This window comes from Ctenopharyngodon idella, chromosome 10, assembly GCF_019924925.1.
Source record: "Ctenopharyngodon idella isolate HZGC_01 chromosome 10, HZGC01, whole genome shotgun sequence".
Classification (NCBI taxonomy): Eukaryota; Metazoa; Chordata; class Actinopteri; order Cypriniformes; family Xenocyprididae; genus Ctenopharyngodon; species Ctenopharyngodon idella.
Genome location: NC_067229.1, coordinates 22807094 through 22833336, shown reverse-complemented (window position 1 = coordinate 22833336; position 26243 = coordinate 22807094). Strand labels below are relative to the sequence as shown.

At 36.0% G+C, this 26243-nt stretch overlaps 1 protein-coding gene across 1 annotated transcript; it reads right to left on the bottom strand.

Annotated features, from left to right (window-relative positions):
• Positions 1 to 1352: 1352 nt before the first annotated feature.
• On the bottom strand, positions 1353 to 26242 carry pex6 (peroxisomal biogenesis factor 6). The gene is made up of 17 exons (XM_051908812.1): positions 24704 to 26242; positions 19105 to 19274; positions 18936 to 19019; positions 17910 to 18015; positions 17679 to 17815; positions 13047 to 13158; positions 12163 to 12365; positions 11873 to 12059; positions 11540 to 11616; positions 11326 to 11458; positions 8385 to 8590; positions 8225 to 8286; positions 8002 to 8110; positions 5175 to 5291; positions 5017 to 5094; positions 4798 to 4937; positions 1353 to 3160 (listed from the first exon to the last, which is right to left on the bottom strand). The coding sequence occupies exons 1-17, from the start codon at positions 25865 to 25867 to the stop codon at positions 3024 to 3026; spliced, it is 3222 nt and encodes a 1073-aa protein (XP_051764772.1). The 5' UTR covers positions 25868 to 26242; the 3' UTR covers positions 1353 to 3023.
• Position 26243: the final 1 nt, after the last annotated feature.

Below are 26243 nucleotides of genomic sequence, written 5' to 3'. Positions count from 1 at the left end.
AGTTCACCCTAAAATAAAAAAAAATTATGTCAATAATTACTCACTGTCATGTCATTCCAAACTTGAAAGACTTTCGTTCATCTTCGGAACACAAATGAAGATCTTTTTGATGAAATCTGAGAGATGTCTGTCTCTCCATTGACTGCCTTTGTAACTAACACTTTGACGCTTCAAAAAGATCATAAAGAGATCGGAAAACTAATCCATATGAATTGAGCGGTTTAGTCCAAATTTTCTGAAGAGACTTGATTGCTTTTTATGATGAAAAGATTTAATTTAGGTTTTTACTCACATGTAAATGCGAACATAAGCAGAAGCTCAACCTAACATATTCGTTACAAAGGCAGTCAATGGAGAGACAGAGATCTCTCAGATTTTATCAAAAAGATCTTCATTTGTGTTCCAAAGGTCTTATGAGTTTGGAACGACATGAGGGTGAGTAATTAATGACAGAATTTTCATTTTGGGGTGAACTAACCCTTTAATTTGAAAATTCACAACAAACTCTCACTTGTTCACTGATCCTCTGGGGTGGAACTGTCAAGCCCTATTTTGTACCCTATTCATGGAAAGTGCTACCAAAATATAATGAATGAGGTGCTTTTTAGGCTGTTTTCCACCAGAAATCTTACATGCGTTCCCTTGTGTTGCAGAACCTGCAGTCGTATGCCACATTTCACTTGAGTCACTGACACAGAGAGAAGCTCCACCTGCTGCCAACATGAACGCAGATCAAGACACAGACAAACCATCTTACCCGTCTCAACCAAACATACGAACTAAATGCCACAGCAAAAGTAGAAGAGCTTCAGAATTTGTTGTGAAAATGAGGGATCCTCCACAAAGATCCAGACCCCCTGACTAAAATCTGGAGCCTCACACTGACATTTGTTCATCTTTCTCTCAAATACACATCTGTCATGGTTCAGTACACCACACTGCGTGTGACAGTACATTATTGCTATTGCTCTTTTAAGTGCCTTTGGTTGACAGTGCTTTCCTTTCCTGTGTTCTCTGGTTCTCAGGATTTCAGGGATTTTTATTTTTTTTTCTAATGATGTGTATGGGTGAAAAAAAGAAGAAATAGAAAGAAAAATGTATAATTTCCAGCTAGTAATTGCCAATTACCTAGTAACTAGCACGCCAGTGGGTTTTCATACTGTTGAGCCTTCAGACTTACAGCTGACAGTCCATTACTGTGTCCTGATAAGGAGTAAAATCATCCATTTAAATGTTAATATCCACTGAAAAACAAAATAACACTCTTAACAAGTTATATCAATACAAATAAATCATTTTGTGGCCCTATTGTCATTTAAAAAAAAAAAAAAAAAAATCATAAAAAAACATGATTGATTTTTTTTTTTATTTCAAGCAGCTATTTGACATTTATGCAACTAAGAAGACATTCACATAATTATTAATTAATATTTTGATTAAAAACTGTTCTATTTGTTAGGTGAATCTCACGAAGCATGTCAAATCTGGCTCATAAATGGCCTCAAAATCAGAATAAAAAAAAATAATTAGAAATTATATTTGCCTTTTTTTTTTTTTTTTTTACACTGTGACAATATTTTTAGGACAATTAGGCACATTTTACTCTAAAATTCTCATTACTCATTACATATCTGCACAATTTCTTTTCTCAATAGTTATTCCCATTAGATTCTGATTACTATAGTACATTAATAAATATCATCCTGCCTCCTGTCTGAGTGCAAATTATTAAAATGACTACAATTACAATTTTAAGAAAACTATAATTTATATATTTTATGAATTATTTAATAAATATTATTTTAAAAAATTATATTTTCAAATTATAAATTACAATTTTTTCATCTTTTCATCTGATTTTGGGGTGAAATATGACATTTCTGGACGATTTTCATGAGATTCACCCACTCGCACTTGCTTTCAGCAACAAGCTACAGCACAATGAGTCAAAATATATGCTTGAACAGTTTGAAATTTTCACAATTTCTCTTTTAATCAATTTTGTCTTTTGTGTTCATCTTGTCATCTTGAGCTAGTATGTCAAAGCAGACACATAGATTTGTTTGAAGAAACACATACGTTTACTTTCAGAGTTTTTGTTTCAGTAACTCTTTGAATAAACAAGGTAACACTTTATATTAAGTCGTCCCAATTGTCCTTTGTTATATATGTAGTAACAACATGGTAATTAAGTAGTAATTACACATTTATAAAACCAGAAAATGTAAACCTTTAAAAAAAATAATATTCTCATTAACATTTCTAAAAATGTACAGATATAAACCACTGTTATCAGCTCTTTTTTAACATCTGCATAGCAAATTAATTGATTAATTATTACTTAAATGATCTAAAACTAAGCACTTAATATAAAGTGTGACCAATGCATGTTAAAATCAAACCCCTGAGGAGGAAGATTCATGTGAATTGTTCTATTTTCTTTTGTTTTTTTTCTTTATGAAAAATACTTTAATTAGGTGTCCATCACATACACAGCTATTAACTCACACTGTCTAGTTGAACGGTTTCTCTTTAGTTGTGGTTATTGCAGTGCTAGTCATAATTTATTTCTTGCTATATTTAATCTCATCTATAGGCATGATGTCAATGGCCTTCTGATTCTGCAATTTTCAGCCTGACTGATTTCCGTTCAAGCATTAAGTATGAAACCCATTAAGGAAGATGCAAAGAAATCCTGCGGGATAGGAAAGTGAACATGAGCAGGTTCCACTTACTACATAATTTACGCTCTTATTTAGTTTTTCATTTTTACAACATTACATAAAAATATTCTACTGTGTCCTAACCACCAAGTCTCCTGTAACATTCAATCTGTTGGTGCACATTGAAGGTGATAATGCGACATGACACAATCACAGCCAATCAGAAGATATCTTGTGTTTAATATTTAGTTAGATGGATCAATGAGAGCAGCTTTATCATGTCAGGTCTGGTTAGGACACAGTGCAAAGCTTTCAGCTTCAGCAGTTACCACTGGAGGAATGATTTCAGTTGGCAGAGTGTTATTTTGTGGTGAATTTGTGCTGGATGAGTTTGTATCTGTTGAGCTGCTGTTCAGAGACGGACGGCTGAAGGCCTGACAGAGCCTGTCTGAAGTCTTCTGAAGACAGAGTCAGAGCGCCAGCCTCCGAATCCTCACCTGCACCGCAGACAGAGAGATGAAGAAAGGTGAAGGAAAGTAGTCCAGACTTTGAGAAAGAACCAGAGAGACAGACAAGAGAGTCAGGCAAGAAACATCCTTTACTCGAGTAGACAAACGCAGACGTGAACGCTTGACCAACGCATTTCAGGAGCACCTACTCAAAGTGCTAATAAATCTCAGCACACCAGAGGCCAATAAGGTTTCCTATAAATGTCTGTGTCAATAAACTAACAAACTAACTTGCTTGAAATAAAAAAAATGACCGTAGAAGACTACAACTTATACTAATGTCTGCAGCAAGTGTACATGCACTGCATGCAGTATGAATCAAAACTTGTGTAGATAGAAGCGTTCGCGTTTACGAACTTCTGTAGAGTTTGTTTCAGGCTCAGAGAGAGTAGCTGGAATATGGACACATGGGTTTCAAGCATAAAATGTGACGTTTTAATTTTTTCTTGGTTTAAAAATTTTATCCTCTAATCTTAACAAATAAAGATCTCAGCTGTAGAACTGTCAAATGCACAGACACTGTTTTGATATTTGTTTCTTAATATACTGCAAATATTTGCACTGGAGTGAATATTTTTTAACATGCTGAGTCTGTCTGTGTATATGTACTTTAGAAAAATTGAGGACACATTTTAATAGAATAGCAACAATATATTTTATAGTCTCAAGGGTGTTTTCAGGTTACTACACAAGAGTAATGAACAAGTGTCATATATTCACTTATTACTGATTTTTTTTTTTAATTAGACAATATACTAATATATTTAATAAATATTTTTATAATAATACTAATATTAATAATAATAATAATAATAATAATAATATATATATATATATATATATATATATATATAATTAAATAATTTATATTATAAATATTCATTTTGTACATTTGGCTTCTGCTTGCCAAGGCTGCATTTATTTAATCAGTAATATTGTGAAATATTATTACAATTTAAATTAACTGTTTTCTATGTGAATATATTGTAAAATGTAATTTATTCCTGTTATCAATGCTGAATTTTCATCATCATTACTCCAGTCTTCAGTGTCATATGATCCTTCAGAAATCATTCTAATATGATGATTTGATGCTCATTTATTATTGTCAATGTTGAAAGCAGTTTTTACTGCTCAATATTTTTGTGGAAACTGTGATTTGTTCCAGAATTCTTTGATGAATAGAAAGTTCAAAAGAACAGCATTTATTTGAAATAGAAATCTTTTGTAACATTATAAATGTCTTTACTGTAACATTATTTAACACATCCTTGCTGAATAGAAGTATTAATTTCTTTCTTTAAAAAAAAAAAAAAAAAAAAAAAAAAACCTTACTTACCCCAAAATTTTAATGGTAGTGTGTCACAGTTTTCGCAGAATTATGAAGCAGCACAACTGTTTTCAACATTGATAATTATCAGAAATGCAAAATTCATGCACTCCATGAAAAACCCTGCATGTAACGACAGATGTAATGATCTGAAGTAACGGTGATGGCATTTTCATTGAACATTTGCCATTTAGTTTGACATTGTTAGTCACCCCTGCGTCACATGATCAAAAATCTAGTTCATCCTTCATTCGTTGATTTTTCCACATTTGTTGAATATTTGCTCATCACATACCTTCAGTGATGAGCGAAATCTTCCTTTTGATGGCGCACATCATGGCGTCCGAGCAGAGCGCATAGAGATCAGCTCCGGTCAGCTGAGGAGGGCAGGACTCCACGACCTCTGACAGACACACGCTGGGATCCACTTTAAACCTCCAAGCAGAAAGCAGAAAGTCACTACCAATAACATGCCAGAACACTAAAAGAGAGGAACGTCATGATGGACACTCACCTGCGTAAGATTGCCTTCAGAACCTGCAGCTGTGACTCTCTGTCTTCATTCACACCAACATACACCAATTTATCAAATCTGTAAAAGGGCAAATTGCTAGAATGCAAGTGTTTCATTCAAGACAATAATTGAGGAAATATTATCTTGAATCTGTTTACCTGCCAGGCCTGAGCAATGATTGGTCCAGCAGATCGGGGCGATTAGTTGCTCCGATCACAAAGACGTCTCCAGACGAATGAAGACCATCGAGCTCTGCTAAAAGCTGCGACACAACCCTAGAGATACAAGTGACAAAACTTGGCTTATCATGACGCAACAAGCCATCCTGTAGTTCAAACAGTAGATCATGGCGCTAGCAACGACAAGATGATGAGTTCAATTCCCAGGGAAAGCAAGAGCTGATTAAATGAGTACCAAGAATTTAATGTAAGTCACTTTGGTTAAAAGTGTCTGCCAATGAAACAATTCTTTATCTGATACTATTGACGTTTCTTGATTCTCGACACCAAAGAAAAAACTAATACACTATTGAACACACTCCTTATTTAAAAAAGTTTTATATTAATATAGATACCAAGAAACTACATTTTCTAAACTTTTCTCAAATTTCTTAAGTAAACTTTGCCTCTAGTGGTGGTGGACAGGAACAAAGTATTTTAACTTTTATTGCTGTACTTGTAATTAGACTTGTCATCAAATTGTTATGAATTAAGCAAAACGAAGAATATATTCCAACCTTCAACTACTATAAGTAGTTATATATATATGCTTACCATGGTAAGCAATTTATAAAATATAGCAAATCTCATCACAAGATGTAAACTATATTATCACACAGCTCTATAAATTTGAATAAGTATACAAGTATATGCATCTATACATACAGTGTACTCACATAAAGCAAAATATACTCTATAGAAAATCTCTGCTCTTTCATCATTTTTATCATTGCATAATGTAAACTACAGTCAAACCAAAAATTATTCAGACATTTTTGATATTTTTTTACTAATGGGTGCAGGACACTATAGTCCATTTATGTAAGTGAGGATAGTGAAATAAAGTAAACTGTGACATATTATACCCAAAAATTCTTCATACAGTGGACTACCAGTAAAATTGATAAAAATTTGGAACCAAAAATTATTCAGACACTTTGACCTGACCATGTTTTTCTGAAGTGTTATCTGACATAAGATAATTTTTTTCAGACACAGTTTAACTCTGAGATCTTGTCATATTTTATTACCATTTTTTAAACTATAGTGAATAAACTGTATTAATGAATGAAATGTTCAAGGTGTCTGAATAAATTTTGGTTTGACTGTATATTATCGCACAGCTCTATAGATAAAGTTGAATATATATGTCGAATGTAGCATGTAGCGCGCAACATAACATGCTACACCCAATAATGATGTTCAGTATGGGCCAAATAAATCAGAAGCACTGAATTCACACTGAATGATTCATTCACAGATTGGACTGATCCGATTGCATCTGTTCTCAAGTCAACAACTAACTCTATAATCCGGTCAAAGTGAGTCTCCAGTTAAAGGGATCATGAAATGGGAAATCTAAATCCCCTTGATATTTACACATAAAAGAGGTTACTCTACAATAAATACGTACTGCAAGTTTTAGAACACAAAGCAAACTCCCTGGTTTAAAATATGAGTTTTTTACAGCCTTCTGAAACACCAGGATTTAGAATTGTCCAATTGCACAATGAAAAAGAAGTAGCGACTTATTGTGGAGTACATCCAAGTGTAACAGATTATCAAAAAAATAAAAAATGAAGGGAAAAAGCAGCACTATTCCGCTACCTAATACAAAATATAACTTATATATAAATATAACTCGACGCTGCTCACGCTGCTGGGAGTGACGTTTAGATGAAAATGTCAATATGCGCTACACGCTTTCCTCTTAATAACAAAATAAACACACAACAAAAATAACAGCGGTGAGAAAAAGCATCTGATCATAGCGATCATAAGTGATGTTATGTTTGCACCAACTCTGCAGTTCGGCTCCCCAGTAAAGTCTTGTCACGTTTATTTATAAAGCACTTTATACAATAGATTGTTTAAAAGCAAGCAGCTTTACAGTATTAAACATGAAAAAATGTGTCAATGTTGCTTCCAATTAGAATTACAACTTCAATTTCTACTATAAAGCAGCTCTTCAGTGTTTCATGTTTTTACTCGCAGTCGTCTGACCTCAACGGCCTGAACAAAAGAAATGAACCAGAGAAGATTTACAAACCAAAGAAGGCGGAGCCTCAGAGCCACTTCTACTTATTAGGTAATCGCCACAGACCAATGGTAGTTCAAAGGAGTTTTTGGAAGCTGTTTCGAACTCCAAAAATTAACTCTAAACGAACTTCGTTTTGACCTGATTTTGTTTGAAATGACATCACACACGTTTGTTCTTCGATTTCTTTTGAAGCATATCAGGGCCTTAATAGTCAGACAGCATTCACAAAATTAACTACAATAGTCATACAAACTAACTAACTGCGGTCACACTAGACTTTGAACGTGTGAAATTTGTACAGACACTGCAATGTTCATGATATGATGTCAAACTCTGCGGCATCTTTTTTACAAACATAAATTCAATGTATAACAAATAATAATAAATCCAGAAAGTAAAAAGATACAATCTACCCGAATTTACTGCAAAAAATTTGCATTCTTTTAATACAGCCAAGAGGTCGTGCCGTGACTTATCGATCTTCTATTGGTCACATATCTTCACGTGATATGAATTTGCAGGTCGGAGTTCTTGAACTATGGAACGAGCTGAAATGCGAAACTTCTTCACATGAGCTTGTGTTTCCGGTCTCCAGCATTCGCGTGCATGTGTATGAATGGAAGTCAATGGAATGAAAAGTGTGACCGGCCCTAGTGTGGTTACATTTTTTTTTTTAGTGTAGCAGCAACAATCTGCACATGTGGTGTAGAGTTAAGGTTTTCTGACCTGTCCATCACCCCTCCTGAGTCTCCACTGTGGCCTCTATTAGGAGCCAAAGAGTCCAGCTCATCAAAGAAAATAATACAGGGAGCAGCAGTTCTGGCCTTACTGAACACTGTCAGAGACAGAGAGGGAAATGTTAACAAGCTCAATACAATAATAAATATAGCTGAAATCAGCTCATATGCATCACAAGATTGAGATGGGTGGTTTATTTGGTTACTCTTACCCTCTCTAATGTTCTCTTCACTCTGACCAACATACATGTTGATGAGTTCAGGACCCTTCACACTGAAAACAAACACCAGACACATTCATTATATGAAAACATATTCATTCAGTTTGTTACACTGCTCTCTCACTGCACTCAATACTTCTCACGTACTCACCTGAGAAAGGTCATGGTACATTCGGTGGCTACGGCTTTAGCCAGCAGAGTTTTTCCAGTGCCGGGTGGCCCATAGAGCAGCAGACCGGAGCGCCGCAGCCCAAGCGAGAGCAGCTCTGGATGCTCCAAAGGAAGCTGAATAGTGTCCAGAATCTCCTTCTTAACCTGCTGCAGTCCACCGACGTCCTGCCATCTCACTGACGGAATCTGAGATACAGAAGAGAGGATAAACTCTGAGCCTTAAGATGCACCTACAGCTCTAATGCATGAGATTTACTGCTAGATAAGTAAATAGTAAATTATGACAAAATTTTTATCTCTGTGTTAACTTTTAGGTCTTTAAGAACACAATTTGTTAAAACTGTTGGTAACACTTTACAATAAGGTTTCATTAGTTAACTATTTTTGTTAACAAGAACTATGAATTAACAATACTTCTACAGCATTTTTAATCTTAGTTAATGTTATTTCAAGATTTACTTATACATTATTAAAATCAAATGTATTAACTATCGACTGCATAAGCCTCCTTTCCTTTCCCTATGTATAGATAAAACGTTATCAAAATGATTCCAGTTCACATGGATCCACGGAAACGAATATTTATTCTGTATTATGCGGGCCAGACAAGTAATTTGGCGATGTCACTTTGTAAAAAAGACTAAGCATCTGCACACATACACATTCAAACGTGCATACCTATAGACTAAACACGTAAATGAACGGCAAGAACGCATTAAAAGTTTTCTGTTTTCAGTTAAAAAGCGCTTCAGTTTAAGCGGCCCCTAAGTTAATAATTAACGATTTTTACAACGGAAGTGATTCAATCAAAAACTTATTTTAGTCAAAGTGGAGAAAGACATATGCTATAGTTCATCATAACATCGTAATATACATCATACACCCGCTATATTGCTAAATCTACCAGATTTTTTATATCAACAGAAAAATATACCGGGATAACCTGGCTTCTTGAGACTCTCCTGCTTCTGAGCGGTCATGGTTAATGATATGCTAAAGCCCGCCCGCACGTTGACGTGATTGATTACAAGGTAATTTGTGATGTTTCAAACACCAGCGATTTCAAACCGCGTTTTTGAAACTGTCTTTAGATCACTGCAGTTTTAAACAGAAAATACTCAGCAATGGTGTTGATTTATGAATTTGCACATGGTTTGTTTGATTAAAAATGCTTTAACATGGTTTTGTTAAAGCATAGTAAAAACACCACATATACATATAAACAACATTAAAAACTTGATTTTCACCACAGGGGAACTTTAACACACTTAAGTACGCTTTTAAAAAGTGCATCAAATAACTCACTCAACTAGTGAGTAAGGGGCCGTTCACACAGAACGCGTTTTTCTATTCCAATGCGCTACTTTCCCATTGTTTTTCAATGTAAACACGCGCTTGATGGACGTGCATGACCGTTACGCTCGCGTCTCGCGTCTTTTGCAGCGCCTCGCACATGAGCGTCGCGTTTTTAAGACGCCGTGTCAAGTTAAAAGAATTTCAACTTTTATACGCAGCGCCGCTCATCAATGTCAGTTCCAAAACAGTGGACCAATCAGAAGAACTCGGAGGCGGGGCAAGCGTTGCGAGCTTCTGTTTACAGTAGCAAGTTGGCATGACAACTGTTTTATTTGATGGCAACATGGCGGCTCATTATTATCTTATTTTCTTTTTTCCATGTCAAAACTCGTTTCTATCAATTCTGCTGTTTGCCTATTTCTATTATTTCTATTCCGTTATTGTCGTTATTGCATCACGCCTCAAAAGCGCGTCTCGAGACCCTCGCGTTCTACGCTGCGCTTTTTAAAAAACCATTCCTGAGCGCTGCGTCTCGCTTTTTTAGACGCAAAGACGCGTTCTGTGTGAACGGCCCCTAACACTAGTGTGTTATTTTATATTACATTTAAAGTAATTTAAAATGTACTAAATTACAACTATGCAATTACAGATATACAGTCAAACCAACATTTATTCAGACACCTTAAACATTTCATTCAGTAATACAGTTTATTCACTATAGTTTAAAAAAAATGGTAATAAAATATGACAAGACCTCAGAGTTAAACTGTGTCAGAAAACATTAATCATAATTATGTCAGATAACACTTAAGCAAAACATGGTCAGGTCAAAGTGTCAGAATAATTTTTGGTTCCAAATTTTTATCAATTTTACAGGTAGTCCCCTGTATGAAGAATTTTTGGGTATAATATGTAACAGTTTACTTTATTTTGATATCCTCTGTTGACTTTTGAACTATAGTGTCCTGCACCCACTAGTAAAAATGTATCAAAAATATAAAAAATGTCACTGACATTAACGTATACTTTAGTTTACCATAAATGCTTGTCAGTACAGGTCAGCAGTACACTTTATCCATATTTCAAAGACAATAGAATAAACAAATTATTGTCTGCATATGTTTTTTTTTAATCTCAAAGTGATGGCACCCATTGACTTCCATTATATGAATCACAGAGGACCACGGTTTCAGCTAAAAATATTCTTTTCTGTTCTACTGAAGAAAAAAAGTCACCTTCATCTTAGATGGCCTGAGGGTAAGGAAATTAACAGTAAATTTTTGGGTGGACTATCCCTTTAAATATTCTGTAACAATTTATTTTAGCGTCTTTGTAATATGTTACATGTAGTTACTATAGCAATAACAGTAAATTATGCATAATTACATGCAACTAACACTAAACCAATTCCTAATCCTAACCCTATATCAGTACATGACAGTTAATTATTATTACTCAGGTACTTAAACATAATACATAGTAACAAAGACACCTTAAAATAAAGTGTAGCCATATATTCTTTTTAAAAGTGTATTTTTCCATAATAAGTACTGTTTTTTAAAGTATCCTAAAGAGTATTTCATTTCTACAAAGGCCTCAAAGAAAGAAAATCAATGCAACTGTACTTTTGGCGCTCCAATGGCTTGTGAATGCGCCTCCTGCAGGACATCCAGTGCCATGCTGAAGTCCTTAGACGTGACGCTCACCCCAGAGACACACAGATCCTCCTCTTCCTGTTCACTCGCCGCTTCTGGAAAACTATACACCAAAAACACCACACCACATTCTTAAACAAAAACCATGGATGGAGTGACTGACTGCAGCCGGGTAAAGACTTACTATGTCTTCAGAAGTCTTCTGTGAGCGGCTCTTCCAGCATGGTTAAGAAGTGAGCAAAGATCTCCTAAAACGAAACCCTATGGAAACAACACCGAACAAAGTCAACATGAAACAGTTCTGGGAATCCATTTTACTCCCGTAATGTGATATAATGCAGCAATTTCCATTGAAAGCAGAGCAATTTACACAATAACAAACATTTTCTTCTTTGCAATAACATGTTCCAATAAATTGTTTGCAATTTGACCAGGAACATGTATAAAACAAACAAAAAAAGTGCATATGGTCAATCTGACTGCACAGATAAGATGGATGATTAGTCAGTTGTCTCACAGCTGTCTGTTTGGCTATCTTGCCCAGATTGACATCTTTTCCCAACAGCAGGTCCTCACTGAGGCTGGACAGCATCGTCCTCCGCTGCTCCTCAGACAGGCTCTCTATCGCCACCTGGTGCACAAACGCTGCCATCACATCTGAGGACAACTCTCTCTGGCTGCTCACAGACCCCACCACAACCACGCTGCAGAAGCAGAGGAGAAGGTAAGGCTGGGTGATATACCAGTCAAATTTACCTTTCCCTATTTCTCTTTATGCTGCAGGCGTTTGGCATGTTGGCACCTCACCTGGCATGAACAGCTGTTATGAGCTGGCAGAGGGTGGACGTGACCCTGGAGTCTGTCTCAGTGCCGTCCCGTGGTTGGCCGAGCAGCTGCAGGTTTCTTAGCAACAAAACACATGGGTGATGGAGCTCTGCTCTCTCAAAGACAGACTTCATCTTAGCCTCGCAAGCAGCTGCAGTGTCCGCGCAGAGTGTGACGCAGTCCACCTGCACACATGAGCAGGAATATACAGCCTCATTTACAAATCTACTCATATCATAACTTTAGACCATCCAATATGGCCATAATATGGGTCATCGCTGTGACATTCGTTCCCTCATTATAATTTAGTTAAATCATGGCAGCAAACTTCTGCAATGTGGCTATGATTAAACTAAAATGAAGAAACAAATGAGTAAAATGTGGTCACAATTTAAATAAAATGGGAACTAATTAGTACAATGTGGCCTAGATTTAAACAAAACAAGAAAAGAATTAATTAATTAAACTGAATGAGGGAACTAAATAATAAGTTCTGAGGATGAATTCTTAATTTGTGGACGAAATAGCATGTGTAGAGCTCCATAGAAAATAAAGAAATGTTGACTAAAAATATATATAAAAATATTTAATTCAGTGCATAAAACTATCAATGAAAATAGTTAAATTATGATTAAAATGTACAATTTTACCCAATATTTGTGTTTTTATGTGTTTTTGCTTATTAGAACATCACGTTTGTTAGCTTAGCTACATGCTAACATCAAACTCTAGCAGAATCAATTGTGTTTCTTGTGTGCTTCACAAGAGAGGATTTTGATGCTCATAACTTGAAAGAACTTGAAGATTTTGATGCTCAAAAACACAAGACTCAAGAAAAATAATGAAGGAAAAAAATCTCAGTTTACTTTAATCAGATGCAGATGAAGCCTCCTGCTAGCTGCTTTCACCACCGTAACTTTACCAGTGCCGTTCGGACTCATCAGAAGAACTGAACAGCCTCGTTTTAATGTAAGAGAGCTGCAATAAAATAATGTAAAAATAATAATAATAATAATAATAAGTAATAGTATTTTAATATATTTAACATCTTGTCAATTCAACATTTCTAGCCTATATGTATATATAGTAGCAGCTAGTTAAAACATCTTCTAATGCAGTACTTCTCCACCAGGGAGCAGCAGGATGACTTAAATGTATTTCAATTAATAAATTAGCATGAATAAATACATTTAAATCCAGCCTTAAAAACACATAAAATCAAGATGTAAACTAAAATCATGTTTCTATTTTTCCCTCCTTAACTCTTTCCCCGCCTTTTTTTTTTTTTAATTTGCCAGCCAGTGCCAGGTTTTTTTGATAATTTTCACAAAACTTTCATGGCCCCCACAATATTTTGTTGTATGAAAATCTGGGGCTGTATTCACAAAAAATCTTAAGGCTAAAAGTAGCTTCTAACTTGCAGATTTAGAAGAAACTCTTGAAAATAATAGACGTGTCAATCCTAAATTTAGAACTCCTAAATTCAGGATTTAGGAGTCTTTTAAAAAAAATTTTTAAAAGAGTATTTCACAAATCATTTTAGATCTAAAATTAGCTCCTAAATCTGTGATAAGTTAGGAGTAGTCAAGAGGAATCCTAATACCAAATCACAAACAATCCTAAACTGGTTGTTGCCAGCAATCCACCTCAGAAATCTGCCTAAAGACACCATTGAGACAACAGAGCCTTGGGTGATGAGCCTTTTCTTCATAAATGCAATCAATATTTTGATTTATATATTTTAATCTATGATGGCATAACATAAATATTCATTTATGTACAGACAAAATGATGAATGATGGAGAATAAAACATTGTGGTCAAGTTGAAAATAATATCCTATCGTCGGTGCCGATATCCTTGTGGGCACCTCGGGTGACTTGAGTTTGAATTCCGGCTCGTGGACCTTTCCTGATCCCGTGCTGTCTGAGGAGAGGCTCCGAGCTTGAAATTTAGCCCAAACCCAGAGTATTCCCCCATATCCTGAGGAGTTGGGGTGGCCTACACTGTCTATACAACAGAAACAGCACAGGAAACTGACAGGGGAAAGACAAAATTGTTGAATAAAGTAATTATTTTTGCTTTGTTTTTGCACACAAAAAGTATTCTCGTCGCTTCATAACATTAAGGTTGAACCACTGTAGTCACATGGACTATTTTAACGATGTCTTTACTACTTTTCTGGACCTTGAATGTGATAATTATGTTGCTTTCTTAGGGGGGATAAAAAACCTCTCGGATTTCATCAAAAATACCTTCATTTGTGTTCCGAAGATGAACGAAGGTCTTACGGATGTGGAACAACATGAGGGTGAGTAATTAATGACCGAAATTTCATTTTCGAGGGAAATAACCCTTTAAATCACTGGCAGAGACCCCTCCCCTAGCAGCCAATCACTGTGGGCATAGTTAGTAAGCGTGTTGACATCATCCATAGCAACGAGGTCAACCACACCCATTCTGTTAGCTGAAGATTTCTCTCTATTCCTTAGTAAAAGTTGGTCTCAGCAGCTTTGTGAATAGGTTTTAAGAGAAAACTCTTAGCTAAGAACTTTTTACTGCTATTTAGGAGAACTCTTAGTGGTAAGATAAACTGTTTTGTGAATACGGCCCCTGAACATGCAATATATCAAAAGAAAGAACGAGCCTCTGCTTTTAAACAACAAAACCCATTTTATTCTATAGCTTCATACATTCTTTTTTTAACACCACTTTATTGTGGTTAAGTTTCATAAAAAAAAGCAACATTCTGAACAAAAAGCTGAGAAAATCACATTTTTTTTTCTTTTTCCCAAAGACTACAACGTGCGTAAGCAATGCTTTAATCACTTGTTTCTAGGGGTGTCCCCGACTACGGGTTTACATAGTCGAATCAGATCTATAGTCGACTGATAGTCGAATCATATATGTGTTAAAAACAGCAGAAAAGGTGGACTGCTGAAAAACAATTAATTTTTGATCGTTTTTCGGTGTATCGATGTTGCGCTGTAGAGTTAAAGCTTGCTCGCACAGGCATTTGGCCGATTTAATTTAATTTGCCGACATGTGAAATGCATACCTATCTGCAGTGTGGCCTTTCTGCAGTTATTTATATATTTTTTTAAGTTTATTAATCCAAAATGTTGTTATTAATTTTCTTCTGTATCTTTGTGTGGTGTTCTGTACATCGTGGCTGTGAAATGTTTATCCACATTGCCTTTCATTTCAATGTAAAAAATATAAAAAGTCATTGTCTATCACAGTTTAGTCTATCACTTGACAGGCAGTTTGGTCGCTTTATTAGAAAGTTGTTTCAAACTTGACTCTTCTGAAAATCGCAACTTTTCATTTTCCGTCGGTCTTAGTACATGATGTAACTACAGAAGAGTCTACAGAAGTTTTAAATAGGAAAAATATCGAAACTCTTTGGTCATTTTTGAGCGAGATGCTAATGGTCTAATCAGATTCAATGAACTATGCTAAGCTATGCTAAAAGTGGTACCGCCAGACCCAGAGATCAGCTGAATGGATTCGAAAAAGGTAAAACTCAACTGTTTTACTCTAGGGGAGTTGGAAAATGAGCCTATTTTCAAAAAAGTGGAGTGTTCCTTTAAGACTTTTATTTTCTCTCACACACAGCTCAGAGAAACAACTTTCTAATAAAGCGACCAAACTGCCTGTCAAGTGATAGACTAAACTGTGATAGACAATGACTTTTTATATTTTTTACATTGAAATGAAAGGCAATGTGGATAAACATTTCACAGCCACGATGTACAGAACACCACACAAAGATACAGAAGAAAATTAATAACAACATTTTGGATTAATAAACTTAAAAAAATATATAAATAACTGCAGAAAGGCCACACTGCAGATAGGTATGCATTTCACATGTCGGCAAATTAAATCGGTCAAAGGCCCTGCGAGCAAGCTTTAACTCTACAGCGCAACATCGATACACCGAAAAACGATCAAAAATTAATTTAAAGAATTTAATTAGAACAGAATATACCGTTCTAATAAATGAAAATAATAATAAAAAAAAAACGAAATCGTAATAATCAAGTCACAACTGCAAAATGCCTGAAGTGCAGGGGAACATATCAAAACACAAGCCACAAATAGTTAAATTAGATAACCCAGGGTGATCAATAAATAAATTAAAATTAAAAAAATTATTAAAATAACGAAAGTATAGCCAGAATTGTCAACTTTGTCTTTTTAACTGCACAGACATTCACGGCATCCAAAAATCAAATTAGAACCGGCTGAAATATTTTGAAATCACTTGTACCCTACCTGACCGGGGGAAAAAAAATCTAGTCTTTCACGCAATTTGCCTGTGTCCGTTTGAGTCTTTTCAAATAGTGTGCTAGTCAACTCGTTAACGTTGACCGGCAGAAGTGCGCCGCAGTGTTTGTTGTTGTTGAGTGGTAGGACATGATCTGTTGCCACAACTTGCATCTTCCTTCTTTTTTTTTTTTTGGATCATCTTTTACCATTTCAAGTGCATCCAATTCTACACTTTAGATTTTCTTATCCTAGACATTGTTAAAGATTTAATCCCTGCCGCCAAGATGCTCCTCTGTCGTTCACGGTTCATGGAAGTGAAACTTAACTCTGTCACGGGTGGTTTGATTTATTCATGCACATTAAAAATATTAAAAGCTTCTTTCATTTCACATTTTTATTTATAGCATTATCATAATAGGCTGTAGATATTAACTTATTGGAAGAAAACCAGTAGGTCTATGTGAAATCAGATATTGAGCACCCCCATATCTCGTTTCATAACACCTCTGCGAAGATTCGACTGTGAGATTGGTAGTAGAATCAGGCTCCTCCTATCGAAGCATTGAATCGTCGACTATTCAGGGTCACCCCTACTTGTTTCTGCTTCTTCTTCACCTGTGTTTTAATCAGGAGATTCTGTACTCTTTCAGAAGGTCTATAATAGCACCCCCTTACCATGTAATAGTGAAAACACAGAAATCCCGAGAATTCTGTCAATGGCTGTGAAAGTTAATAACTATTGTTTTTATTGAAGAATATACACTACAGAATTACAAAATCATGGTTAATTTATTTAATATATAAATATTCTAAGGTTCTGTTAATAAAAAAGTTTCAACAAGAGTATCTTTGTAATAATTACATAATAAATAGTTATAAAGTCAGAATTATAAATTCAGAATTGAGAGTAATAGTCACAATTCCAAGAAATAAAGTCAAAACTTTCAACCTTAAAGTCTGACTTTTTACACCCAACTGCGAGTTTACATCTCGCTATTCTGAATATTTTCTCAGAATTGTCCCCTTTTTTTGCAGATGTAAACTCGCAGTTTTAAGATATAAAGTCAGAATTTCATGATATAAACTCGCAATTGCAAGTTTATATCTCAGAATTGAAACATTTTTTCTCAGAATTGTCACCTTTTTTTGCAGATGAAAACTCACAATTGTGAGAAAAAAGTCATAATTGTAAGATTGAACCATGGTGGAAACAAGCTTCCGTACCTTTCAGTGAAGTGCGGTTGGATGATAGTGACCAGTTGCTCCACAGTGCTGGACAGACCAGGAGGACAGAGACTCGTCCAGAAAGACGAACCCTTCGGCAGCACAGAGCAGGGAGATGGGCTGTGAGCGGAGCCTCCCTGTGGACAGCCAATCAAAGCTTGAATCTGCATATAAAAACTGTATGATATAACAGAGAATATTCTGACTTACGTGAATGTCTTAATTTCTCACCATGTATAGTGAAGTGTGACTGGAATCAGCCAGATATGAAGAAACCTCTTCCTCCTCAGCAGAAAAACCACACACCTGCTTTACTTTGAAATACAGCACTGGCCACCTGCAAATCACAAAACCTGCATGAGGTTTGACTTTCAAAGATCATTAAAGGGGACCTATTATGCCCCTTTTTACAAGTAATATAAGACTCGGGTGTCCCCAGAATGTGTCTGTAAAGTTTCATCTCAAAATACCCCACAGATAATTTATTATACCATGTTGTAAAGGCCCATTTTTTAGTGAAAAGAAAAACATGCTGTTTTTGAGCACATATCTTTATATGAGCTGCTATTCCCCACCCTGCCTTCAAAAAGAGGGCAGAGCCTGTACAGCTCATGCCTCAGATCTCTGCCAAAAACTAACAAAACATCTGTTTGGTTTTGATGTCATTGCAGTTCTTTATCATCATGAAAGTTTATTATCTGTGTGCGTTTTAAAGCCATATCAGTCTAAACTTCTGATATATGGTTTTCTGAGCACACACATCCAGTGTTGCCAAGTCCGCAGTTTTCCCGTGGAATTGGGCTATTTTAACACTGTTGACGTGGGTTGTTTTTCATGTCCACGGGTCGAAACGGCCATAATAACGTGATATTTAGCCTCTGGAATGCGAATTTTACCAGGGAATCCCTGTCAAAAAAACGTGGATTTTACCCCCCCGGAACAAAATTTTTAGCAGGGGAACCCCAAGGAGATAAACATGGCAGACTATGTACAGCTCACTCAGGGCGGGGTCTATGCTAATAGGGCAGAGTCTGTCAGCAGCCATGGGCAGGGCCTAAGCAATGTGATGTCACATTGCTAGAATCTGCAAACGGCTTGTTCTGAGACACTGCTTATGATTTATGGGGATTCAAAAAAAGATGAGTGGTTGGATTTTTACCATTATAGGGTGTTTGTGTACACACAATGGGAAGAAAAGTCTATTGCATCTTCAGTTTCATGACGACTTTAAAGGAGCTACTGAAAATAAACCAGCACCTGAGGATTCCTTCAGAGCTGTTCTCTATAAGATCAGGATGTCCTTCTGATGGGATTCCCATTATATTCCCCTGCTGAACAAGCCTGAAAACAAACACAACATTCAGGAAAAACAGAAAGATAGAAAGAGTAAGACTTTGCTAAATGGCTGAAAATGAGCTCTGAGCACCTGGGTATGCTGAAGTGTTTGTAGAGGATGCTGTCAAACGGCCCATGTGAGCTGTAGTCGGGCGATATGATGGCTTCAATGTGCAGCTCTTTAGCAAACGCCGGCCCTGCAGATCGACACGCGCTCGCGGACATCTGAGACTCAGTGTGCCATGACACCTTATTCCACCTCTGCTTAAATCAAGTTGCAAAGAAATGCTCATTGCACATCCGTTCACATGATCAGCCATCAGACCTTCCTGAATACCACCATACATTGATAGACCGATAAATAAATAGACCGATATCTGGCTATTTGAGATTAGCAGCAGTCAACAACCAGAGCTGTTTTTGGTAATTCTGATTTAAAAATTGTATAAAATAAGCATTCATTTATATTTCAGCTATTTCAATACTAAATAAATTGCATAGGTCATTCCAATTATGAAGTAACCTTTTGTGATTTATATTATATAGCAAATCTCAACTGCTTGATTGTTTATATCCTCGCAAAAACAAACTTTGTTGTTGCCAAGCTCTACATATAAAGTTGGAACTTGGATATATAAGTTTGTCCAAGTTTATTCACATACAGTGTTACGCTCACATAAAGTGATACAGTATCATATAGCAAATCTCAACTGCTTGATTGTTTATCGTTGCATACAATTGTTTTTTTTTTGTTTTTTTATAAATATTACTTAATACATTTAATACATTTTAATAAATTTAATGACTTTGAATAAACTTTTTATAACTTTAAATGTAATAACTCCCATCAATGCTCTAACTATAGAAATGAAAATAGTATTTACATTTTTTGTTAACTGGAAAAATGCAGCAGTGCACCAATGATGACTTGGACCCATCAGTGCAAAGTGAGCAGGCTCTTAAATAGCACTGTTGCTAAACTTACAACACAAAACATATAGTAGTGGCCAAAATTGAAGTGTGAAGGGTTTTTTTTAATGACCCTACAATTTTGCTTAAACCATCAAAATATGAGGAAAATATATATATATATATATTTTTATGTTTATATTATTTAAATGTTTTAAAATATGATGGACGAATAAAACGAACTAAGCAATCTGACAACATTTTTGGCAAAAAAAGCCAAACTACAGCTACAGATTTCAGAAAATAGCACACATTGACTACAACATAATACATTTTTAACATTTCATTGGTCCTTTCATTTTTTGCATGTATTCATAATTTCTTTGTATGACAGCCTGGCCAAAAATAATGTCTGCACAATTTCATGTTTCATTTAATTATCACAAATAAAACAATTGACTCAAAGCACAGCTATGCAATATGCATACATCTTTTAAAAAATATTTGATCTAAGGGTGAAGATGTCCTAGGCTGGACATCACTTTTGGCCACTACTGTGTGTTCAGTACAGTTCATTGATTTTCCAATTGACCATCAAACCATGCGGCAAAAGCAAGCCACTTTTATGTTGATTGTTGGCTTTCCTGGAGTTGTTGGAGCCGTTGATGGAACTCGTGTTCATATCATTGCTCCAACTGTAGATGAGGAGACATATACAGTTGCAAGAAAAAGCATGTGAACCACTTGCAGAATCTGTGAAAATGTTAATAATTTTAACAAAATAAGGGAGATAACACAAAATGCATGTTATTTTTTATTTAGTACTGTCCTGAGTAAGATATTTTACATAAAAGATGTTTACATATAATCCACAAGACAAAAAAAAAATATCTGAATTTATTAAAATAACCCCATTCATAAATATGTGAACCATTGATTCTTAATACTGTATGTGGTTACCTGGATGATCTACGACTGTTTTTTTTTTTTTTGTGATGGTTGTTCACGAGTCCCTTGTTTGTCCTGAGCAGTTAAACTGAGCTCTGTTCTTCAGAAAAAATCTCCAGGTCATGCAGATTCTTCAGTTTTCCAGCATTTTTTGCATATTTGAACCCTTTACAGCAGTGACTGAATGATTTTGAGATCCGTCTTTTCACACTGAGGACAACTGAGGGACTCAAACACAACTTTTAAAAAAGTTTCAAACATTCACTGATGCTCCAGAAAAAAACATGATGCATTAACAGATGGGGGGTGAAAACATTTGGAATTTGAAGATCAAGGTAAATTGTATTTAATTTGTCTTCCAGGAAACATGCAAGTATTTTCTGTTGCTTCCGAAGGGCAGTACTAAATGAAAAAAAAAATTATATTCAAGCGAAATAAGAAAAATTTGGACCTCTTCATCTTGTTCAAAAGTTTTCACCCCCCGACTCTTAATGCATCGTGTTTCCTTCTGAAGCATCAGTGAATGTTTGAACCTTTTTTAATAGTTGTGTTTGAGTCCCTCAGTTGTCCTCCATGTGAAAATATGGATCTCAAAATCATTCAGTCACTGTTGTAAAGGGTTCAAATTTGCAAAAGATGGTGGAAAACTGAAGAATTTTTGGGACCTGGAGATTTTGTCTGAAGAACAGAGCTCGGTTTAACTGTTCAGAACAAACAAGGGACTCATGAACAGCCATCACAAAACAAAAAAACAGTCGTAGATCATACAGGTAACCACACACAGTATTAAGAATCAATGGTTCACAAACTTTGGATTATATGTAAACATCTTTTATGTAAAATATCTTACTCAGGACAGTACTAAATAAAAAATAACATGCATTTTGTATGATCTCTCTTATTTTGTTAAAATTTTGCACATTTTCACAGATTCTGCAAGTGGTTCACATACTTTTTCTTGCAACTATATCAATAGAAAATTATTCCACACCATCAATACTAATTTGTGATAATTTTGCACAATGCAAAGCTATTTTTCAAAATAAATTTAAATATTAAAACATTTCAGTGTCTTTTTAAATTATTTTTTTTTAATAATTACATTAAATGATTGGTGTTGTGCTGCTGTGACTTCACCCTTACAGGCTCGCTATTGGCTGATTCAGAGGTCAAGGGCGGCCATTTTGAGTTGACATCATTGTAGTCCTTAGTTCACAACACTTAAGTCAGCACTTAAGAATCAGTCTTAGACTTTACTAAAAGTTGCTTTTAGCTTCTTTATAAAGGTCCTACTTGTAACTAAGAAATTTTTAACACTTAAGTTAAAACCTTAATTTGCAACACTTAAGTACTCAGTCATCACTTAAGAATCAGTCTTACCCTTTGCTGAAAGTTGCTTTTAGCTTCTTTATAACTAAGAACTGGGTAAAAAGTAGGAGTTTTCTAAGAGTAGGAGACTTTTATAAAGAACCTAAAAACAACTTTCAGCAAAGTGTAAGACTGATTCGTAAGTGCTGACTGAGGTGGCACTTAAGTGTTGCAAATTAAGGACTACAATGATGTCAACCCAAAATGGCCACCCTCAACCACTGTATCAGCCAATAGTGAGCCTTCAAGGTTGAAGTCGCAGCAGCACCCCACCAATCATTTAATGTGATTATAATAAAATAATTTAATTAAGACATGGAAACTTTAATATTTAAATATTTTTTAAAAATTTGCTTTTCAATGTGCAAAATTATCACGAATTAGTATTGATGCTGTGGAATCCTTTTCTTTTGATATATGTCTCCTCATTTACAGTTGGAGCAATAATATGAACATGAGTTCCATCATCAATGGCTCCAACAACAAGGGAAGCCCTGAAATTTTCATAAAAGTGGCTTGCTTTTGCCGCATGGTTTGAAGATCAATTGGAAAGTCAATGAACTGTACTGAACACACAGTAGTGGCCAAAAGTGACGTCCGGCATAGGAAGGTTGACATATTCACCCTTTATTTAAATATTATTAAAAATGTGTTAAATAGTTTGTAAGCATATTGCGTAGCTGTGCTTGAAGTCAACTGTTTTATTTGTGATAACTCAGTGAAACATGCCAAATTGTGCAACATCATTTTTGGCCAGGCTGTCATACAAAGAAATTATGAACACAAAGAAGAGTGGACCAATGATATATTAATAACTGATTATGTTGCTGTTAATGTATGTTTTTTTTTCTGTGAGCTTTTTTTTCCTAAAACCTGTAGCTGTAGTTTTCCTTTTTTGCCAAACAATTTTGTCAGATATATATCTTCAGTAAGTTTAGTGTTTTGTTCTTCCCTTGCATTTTAAAAATATTTAAAATATATATATTTTGATGGTTTAAACAGACTTTTAGGGCAATTAAAAAAATAAATAAATCTGCACATCACTTTTGGCCACTTTGGTGAAGTCAGTGCCACAATAGTGCTATTTAAGACCCTGCATACTGTGGACTGAAGTCATCATCGGTGGACTGCTGCATTTTTCCATCCAAACAAAATGCCAGTCCACAAAAATGTAACTATTACTTTCATTTCTACAGTGAGAGCATTGATTTGTAGAGTGGGAGAAGTTATTAAATTTCTTAATAGGTCAGTTACAAAAAGAATACCATGACAAGCTTTTGTTGTTTTATCAACTATGGGACACAATACAATAGAGCTCAAAAAAGAATATCACTGGAATGAAGGTTTATGCCTGGGCAAAACGCTTTAGGACCCGCATTTATATTAGAAAAGCTTTCTAGTGCTGGAGAGAGCTAAGTGGGAAGGCCTGAAAACAGACACGGAGGCTGCTTTGATCCCGCTACTCGTGAGTACACTGGGTTTTAATTGTCTGGAGCTGCTGTGCTGTTTGTGACTAACAACGAACACTTTGTATTTACTCTTGTGTACTGTACGTTCATTTTTTGTGCTTCCTTGTCGTTTGTTCATCAACTGTGCTTTACTTTTCGTGAAGCATTTTGTTGCGCGTCAACTGTGATAAACAGACATCCACTCGCATTGCGTGTGTAACAGTGGCCAGATAGTGAGAGTTGTGCAGATAAACCACTGCACACTGATGAACACTAGAGAATGTGGTGCTTAGTGTCATTGATAGTGCATTCGCCTAACATGTCAGCAGCGATCGGGCAGGGGTTCGAGACCGACTCAGAGCAGGGTGGTTAGGATTGGAGTGTGAGTTTTGGAGTTTGTTTGGGCTGTTTTCAAATATCAACAATGTCCAACAGTGTAGTTCAAATTCCACTTACAGCACCTTTAACTCCAATTCATTATATTTTCATTGGAAAGTGTGCAGCCTCCGCATCTCTGCTGCCATCTTGTTACTCCTAACTAGGTTAGGAGACCTCTCCAGCACTAGCAAAATAATTTAGGAGCTGAGACCTAGTCTTAACACTTAGGAACCTCTATGAATCACTCTTATTCTTAAGTCTAGGAATAAGACTCAGAGTAAAATTATGTCATTCTTAGAATTTTGACACACTTTACTCTGAGAGGCTTTATACATACGGCCCCAGGTCTTTGATAATGTTCTCAAAACTTAGCGCTACGTTTTTTTATAAAAGGGCATGCCAGACCTAGGCCTACATAATAAATTATAACTAAATTATGCAAAAGCAGGAAAATAGCCATACCTCATGGCAAATCTGCTCAAACCAATACCAATATGATATAAAATTCATCAAATGTTCACTTAAAAGTATTGTGATAAAAACTCATTTGCTAATTTCCATTTTTAAAAATGTGAATTCAATATTTTAAAACTTAAATTAGTTGAGCATCCCTATCAGAATTATTCCAAAAATCATCACCTTAATTTTAATGGCCTTATTTCCAACAGGTACTGCCATCCCATCCGACAGGTTAAACCACTGAACTGGTGAAATGAACCCCACGTTGTCATTTCCATCCATGTCTTGGTGTCTAACCATGTCAAAGGCTTTGACTGCAGCCAGATGAACACGCCCCTGCCTCTTATAGGGAACTTTACAGCTGCTTTCACGTTGACCCGGGACAGGACTCTGAGCCAGAGGCGTCTTCTTGGCCTTGTCTGCTGGGACAGATGCAATGACCCACTCCCCGTTAAATACACCCAGCTTCAGTAACAAGCTTTTGCTCACAAATATAGTGCTGTCAATGTCCAAGCCTTCATTCAGCTCTAGTCTGGACAGAATTCCTCCTGGTTTCTGAAGATCTGAGACATGAACCACCCGGATGTCAAGTCTGCATTCAAGAGCCTGTAAAAAAGCACTGAAGTCCAATACTTTGCTGTTCAACAAAGAGCTGCCAGAACTCAAACTGTTGGCATACTGGGCGAAATCAGAGACGAACAGAGAGGAAAATGACAGTCTGCTCATGATGCTAGTGTTGGTCAGGTCCAGATCTCTGCAGTCTGACACCACCACACTCGTGTCCACTGTTATCATGCCCTGGCTGACAGGTGCGCACTCCAGCACCACCACATCTGACATCTGCACCTGCGCTGCTTCTTCACCTAGTAAATGATGGTAGGGTATCAGAAGCGAGTCGCCCTGCCTCGCCAACAGAGTCTGTCCGTGACAGGACGCCAGGACTAGCAGACCATTGCAGAACTTTTCTGAAGAAGCCCATTTAAAGCTCTGCTTTGTCCGAGCACCGATCACAATCTTCTTTAAAGGCAACAGGGACTGTGGACGAACCGTTCCCAGTGAATGCTCCTTCAATCCGTAGTGTTTAAGGAAAGATCTACTCGCATAAACAGCGAGACACGTGTGAATGTTTACATCGGTCTCTTCATCTGGAGTGATGTGCGCGCACACCAAAAAGCCCCGATTAGAGGGTGACTGCTTGTCCGTCGATGAAAATAACAGCGCGTATGTGGGTTCAGTGTAGTCTGGAAACTTTTGAGTGAATTGTGATTTGTTGATAAGCACATGCAGAGGATGAATATGTGATGGAAAGTCATCAAGATACTGCAGCTTCACAGGGACCGCCATGTTGAATACGCGCGCATGCGCAGTGAAACGAGAGAACCTGACTGCTGAATAAGCGGGTAGATTTTTGTTATGTTCTTAAATTATTTATTATTTTGTGTAAATGCTACTTTCAGGAATGTGAATGTAGAAGTTTTTTTTTTTTTCTTCAAATCAGAATTGTAGTCCTATCTATATATTTAAACATTAGCGGGTAATATGAAAACCATAGACGTTTGGTTTAATATTCTTTTTGTTTTATTTTTAAATATTGTACTTTTTTAGCGTACAATCTATCCAACAAGATGTCGATCCAACCATCGTAGTTTTTCTGAGCCATCAAGTGTCCCCTGGAGGAATAATGTGTTTCTCATAAGAAATAGTTATTGGCTAGACATTA

Bases quoted from the DNA above. Each gene is read 5' to 3' on its own strand.
- pex6 (XM_051908812.1), bottom strand. From the start codon at position 25,867: ATGGCGGTCCCTGTGAAGCTGCAGTATCTTGATGACTTTCCATCACAT. The intron at 12,366-13,046 runs GTAAACTGAGAT...TCATGTGTGCAG, and splicing joins TTCATCTGCATCTGATTAAA to GTGGACTGCGTCACACTCTG. The intron at 8,111-8,224 runs GTAAGAGTAACC...TGTCTCTGACAG, and splicing joins TGAAGAGAACATTAGAGAGG to TGTTCAGTAAGGCCAGAACT.